Source organism: Belonocnema kinseyi, chromosome 1, assembly GCF_010883055.1.
Source record: "Belonocnema kinseyi isolate 2016_QV_RU_SX_M_011 chromosome 1, B_treatae_v1, whole genome shotgun sequence".
NCBI lineage: Eukaryota > Metazoa > Arthropoda > Insecta > Hymenoptera > Cynipidae > Belonocnema > Belonocnema kinseyi.
In genome coordinates this window covers 90663776-90669627 of record NC_046657.1, presented here as the reverse complement: position 1 = coordinate 90669627, position 5852 = coordinate 90663776, and the positions used below count along the sequence as shown (strand labels likewise).

Sequence of the window (5852 nt, the reverse complement as noted above, 5' to 3'; positions counted from 1 at the left end):
TTGACGATTTTGTTCACTCTATAGTTGAGGTTAGAAGTGACGAACTTGACTGGCGTCTTCCAAAATGAAACACATAGTGGTTGCATAAGGTCGTAAGCGACACCAATCTTAAAAATGATTTTTTTATTGCATGACATACTTTATAACGCCACGCGTCGATTATCAGTAATATATTCAACAAAAACTTATGCATTACTTCAGAAAGGCCTGATGTACTTTCGAGGGTCAGTAACCCGGTCCCATCGACTTAACACTCCTTTCAAAAACATGTGAGGTCGTAAGCAACAAAACGAAAAAATTCACGGCAGTCTGGTGTCAGGCCTGGCCCAGGTCTGTCTTTTTCTAGACTGTCTACACTTTAAGATTTGATCTAGTCCAAGTCAGGCTCTAGTCTTCCCAGGTTTGACTTTATAAAGATTCTAGATCGCATAGTCTGGACAAAAAAGTTCTAAGTTCGATCAATAGGTAATATATAAATGATATCAAAATATGATGGAAATGAGAAATTCGCGCTTATCAGTTAAATACACACATAACCCCGTGTCAAGGGACAGTAAATAGACTTTATAATTGATTACTGTTTTTATTTACGCTTTGCATTTAAAATCGTGGTCCATGAAGTATGTAAACTGCTGCTAAAAGGAAATGATGTATATGGTTAATATTAAGAATTATTGCTTTTGTTCCGCGTGAACCCACACGGAGAAAATTTATTGTGGGAAGATTCTATAATATTTACGTAAACTGGAAGAAAGAGGCATTTGGGAAAAGCTTATAAGATTACTTTGGTAGATTTTAAAACTATTTTGCATGTTTTTCGAAAACTCATTTTAAAGTCTCTTATTAACTTTATGAAAGATACCCAAAATTGAACAAGAAAAGAGCGGTTACTTGAATGGTGTCATACTTAAAACCCAACACATACACCTTACTTCTCTAACTGAAATTCGTCCGATTTTAATGTGGGAATATTCAGTGGGAATATTCAGTACGAAAAACGCGCGAAAACAATGCTCTTCGGGTATGGCTTTTTTGCGTGCCTAGTTTTAAACACAAATAAGTCATACACAAAGAGCACGAATTTCGTGCGCTCTTCGTACTGAATATCACCATATTAAAACCACACTTATTTGGACAAAAATGCCTCGCTTCTTGTGCCTACGCCACATCAAATATTTGCTTACGACAATGTTAATAGTGTTCCATGCGTAATTTGGAACAAATTTTCTCGGCGTAGTGATCAGGTTTCGTAGCGCAGTGGTTACAGTGTTGAACATTAAGTAGGGATTCAAGCGCTCGAGCCCTGGTACCGAATACAAATTTTTATATGTTTTTATTTTTTGCAACAGAATTCGTTTTACTCAACTGCATTTGAAAGTTTCACCAAGTGGTACTTTGAGTTCTTTAAAATTAAAAGAATAATATTATTTAGCTTTTTCAGGTTAGCGTGTACATAAAAAGACCTGTTTTTTTTTCTTGATATATATGTATTTTAGAACATGGAAAGTACGTTACAGTTTATTATTTACCTCTCCTGTAAAATTTATTCTTTGTGGCTTACATGTCTTATGCGACTATAGATGGACTTTTTTTATCCAATATTTTATTGAACTTTATGCGAATAAATATTAACCTAAAGCTCTTAAAAATGCATGTACACACGAAATGTGATATGTAGTTGATAATTAGGAAAACTAAATAAAAGGCATTAAGGAACGCTTTTTTGGTCCTATTTCACGTGAACGTGAGTTCTTCGGAAAAAAATGTCGGCAAAGTAGAAATCGGGTAGTGTTACATGGCCATTTTTTATGGTGCTCTATCTCAAATGTACACAAATTGATAATGCCAGTGGCTTCTGCGCTGAAACTTTTATGTCGCCTTAAACAATCAGAAAACCAATAAAAATCTAGAAACGAAAATAAATGAAATAAAAGTACACAGCAAAATGGGAAAAGATTTTAAGAGTTTAACCTGGCCTAAATACAACTTGATGCCCTGATAAACGCATGAGATAAGATGCCGAAAACGATAATACAATTTGGAATAAAAGTTAACTTTAAATGCCATCTTAAATAGTAACTTATTATTATAAAGTGAGCTTAACACCAATTTTTATGGGTTTCGCTAGTTTATTGAATAAACAAGTTTGTGAATTATTTGTATGAGGTATGCAATACCGAAATTCTCTTAACTCTTTGTTTGATCGCATATCTTTTTACAATTCATATTTCGGAAAAGCTTATCTTATTTCTCCCTGATAAAATATTACAATATTGTTCTAATTAACATCCTGCGAATTTTTAATTTTCTAATTTACACATTTTTAATCTAAAATTCTTGAATTTGGAACATTTTCACTTTAAAATGGTTTAAAGATTGAGGTTTTAAATTTGAAACTAGGGGAGAATGGAGCTAAGCCGACATTTTTTTAAAGTCGTCTTTGGATTAACAACAATTTTTTGTTTGATAGCGTATTATGTATAGTCTGATCGAGAATATGCACGGAGCGAATTTACAAGAGATTCATTCAGGGAAGCGCATGATTTTAGAACAACAATTTTTAAGTAATTTAAAGTCTTGGACTGTGATCTAAATGCAAAGAATTCGAGACCTGAGAGAAAAGGGGCAAGGTTTCCGAGATATTATTTCTGGCCCCAAAGCGTAATAAAATCAAGGATTCGTGCCGTGAATTAATCTCATAAAACTTCTCTCCGTGTAGTTAGCTACCAAATGCTACAAAAAAAAGGACACATTTCTTAAACTTTTATTATTGTAGCCAACTAAATTCTCTATCCAGCAATAGCTAATACGTTGGCAAATACAATTTTTTTTACATTCTCATCCTATAATGAGAAGGTATTAGTTTTATGTAAAATTGGACTTTGTCTGATTTCATTAAATCTTCACGTTTTGAGACCCCCAGAGTCGGAGAAAGCGATTTTTACAAAGCTATTTGGCTGAATGTCTGTATGTATGTTTTTATATCTATCTGTATCCCGTTCGCACGATTACGTACTCGATGTCGACTTACGCGTCAATTTTGTACATTGGAATCCAAAACACATTAAAAATCATCGGAAAATCAAAATTTAACAACACATTTACCTTTATCACCTTTTTTTACGAATTATGAATATACCTTGTTTATAGTGGATAATGATGTACAAAAGAAAAATACAATTTTCCACACATTCCAAAAAAAATGTTACCCCCGAAAACACTTTTTGTCCCGTAAAATGTACTATGTCATGTAGAATGCCGAGAAACTCTGTCGATAAATTAAGAATATTAGAGCCCACTTTTATTTTTCTTAAACCAAGTTCAAACGGTTTATATTTTTCTTTAAGAGAGCAAGTGTCGACTTATAGACCCACTTTCGGCTTAGCCTCACTCTCCCCTATAATATTTTAAACGTTTTAATTAACATTTTCTCAAATTCAAATGTTTTTAGTCGTAAATTATACAATTTTAAATATATCAAACTTCAAACCGTCAATTTCTTAATCGTTAGATCTGAAAGTTATACGATCATTATTCATTTTTTTTTTAAATAGATAGCTTTCAATTGTTTTCAATCTCAAATGGTTAATTTCATAATCCTTTTCAATTTGAAATCGTTTACTATCTAACGTATCAACTTAAAAAATAAAATAAAAGTGTACACATTTTGAAACATGATAAAAAATGTATTTTTCAGAAAAATAGACTTGATGCCAGACTTACTAACTTTTAAATAAAATTCCCTGTTATATTGGCGATTCCCACGTCTGATCTATTTCTTTGACATTTTTACGATTTGTCTCAAATTAGGACAGAAATTTTTCGAAATTCAATGTGAAATTGGATCACATTTGAAAATTAATAAATGGCAGCTTGTATTGAAAATTAAAATTTGAAATTTTTTTCAAAAAATACTTCAGATACCTGTGAAAAAAATTTACAGTGCAAAATTGTCATTCTTCAACGTCCTACCAAAACGGCGAATAGAACTTTTCAAAATTTGCGTATTTTTAAGTTACAAGATGTAACTGGAGTAAAGAGTATTCATCTTTTTATGAATTTATTAGTCACTTTGAGTATTTATGTTTAAATCATGATCAACGATGGTGTTCTGAAGCTCTCTACTTGGAATGATTGCCAGAGAGATTGATCAGCGACCTGACTCGAAATGGTGTTGTAGGTCGAGTTAGAATGAGTAAAACGCGAGTCAAACCAAACGAGTTAAGCTTACCCTGAAATGGATTTCGAGAGTAAAAAATATATTTTCTAAAATTATATTATATGTAATTGTAAATGCAATATATTGCATATGATTTTCAAACATTGTTTATTATATGCAAATATTTCGAAAACGGTGCAAGATATTGAAAAGATATACTTCTTTAGAATGTTTTGAGAAGAACTAGTTCTGGAAATTTTTTTCGTATTACGTTTATTCCTAGAAAAAAATTCGAAGTTTTTAATCTTTTAAAAACCGCCGCTTACTTTTAACAATCTTCAAATTTTTCGGTGAATTACGAAAGAGTAGAATAGAATAGTATAAGAATAGAAAGAGACGAGTCAAAGATCTAAATTAGTTATAAACAAAAAGCAGTTTGAAACAACTGACAAACATTTTTGGTATCCGTTTAGACTTTAGACTGAAACTGCCCGGACAAATAAAAATTTTAGAGCACTCTTATTATCTCCTTTCGAATCAATAGAAAATATAGGCGTTATGGCTTCAACATTTAATAACAAACAGTAACTTTGCATATATACAACTTACCAGCATAACCGTGAATTAAAATAACATTCTCCTTTGTCGGATCGTAACCCTCCCTCAACCAATCTGATCTCCTATATTCTTCAAGTTTTCGTTTGGGCATTCCAAGTTCGGAATGAAGATATACATGAACATCAGGATCAGGACAAGAATCCCGATCGTTCCCTCTTCTCCAGGTACAATCCTCCTTATTATAATCGGCTGCAGCTCCACTCTGTATAGCCTCCTGTATAGGACCCCTGGGGGCCCTACAAAGCGCCTCTTGGCTTCCGATTAGTAAGAGGAAAAGCACCGGCGCGAAGACCGATTTCCATGTGTAGGACTGCATCTCACTCTCGAAAGCTGGGACGCCAGCGAACGTAGTCCCGTCGTTTTTGAGACTGTTTAAAGCTAATCGAAGCGCCATTCAGGTGCCCCTCTTTGTTCCCAGTTCCTCCACCTCTTCGGTCTGAAGAACCTTGGTACTTTACCGTTTTTCGTCCGATCATCTGGTACCGTTGATCCTCTATCAATGTCTTGTCTTAATTTATGGTTCATTAATTATTACCCTAGTTTTAAGACAGCAAAACATCAAAATCGTCTCCTCAAATGACGTGGTTGCATTTCTCCCCTTTTTAATTATCTACCTCATTTTTATTATACGAGATAGAAATCTTACTACTTTGCGTCATCCCTGTTGTGCCATTTCCATTTTTAGGAGTTCTTCCAAGAACGTAACGTTCCCAAACATTTTTGAAAAAATTGTACAAAGGAATCTCTATACAATTTCCTAAACATGTTGTGATGTTTTTTAAGGTATTCGGCAGGCTTGATACTTTTTTGTTCATTAAAACCATTTCAAGCAGTTTTTAAATGACTGCGGGCATCTTCTAAGATAATTAGCATTTTAAACAGGTCACAAGAAAGTGCGAAAGTTAAAAAGGAATTTATGTCAAAGTTACAAATTTTAAAAGCATCATAAAGAACAGGATACAAATTAGATAAAAATCTTTCTCAACATGGCCACAAAATAGACTTGCAGTATAAAAGCTATATAAACAGATTTAACTAAAGAAATTATTTTATTACTTTTATTGGTTCAAGAAAA

At 33.0% G+C, this 5852-nt stretch overlaps 1 protein-coding gene across 1 annotated transcript in view; it reads right to left on the bottom strand.

Moving 5' to 3' along the window:
• The window catches only part of LOC117182680 (phospholipase A1 member A-like), a 32918-nt gene extending 27809 nt beyond the window's left edge, over positions 1 to 5109 (bottom strand). The window contains exon 1 of the mRNA XM_033375787.1: positions 4769 to 5109. Coding sequence (XP_033231678.1) covers positions 4769 to 5093 — 325 coding nt within the window. The 5' untranslated portion in view covers positions 5094 to 5109. The remainder of the gene's footprint in view (positions 1 to 4768) is intronic.
• Positions 5110 to 5852: the final 743 nt, after the last annotated feature.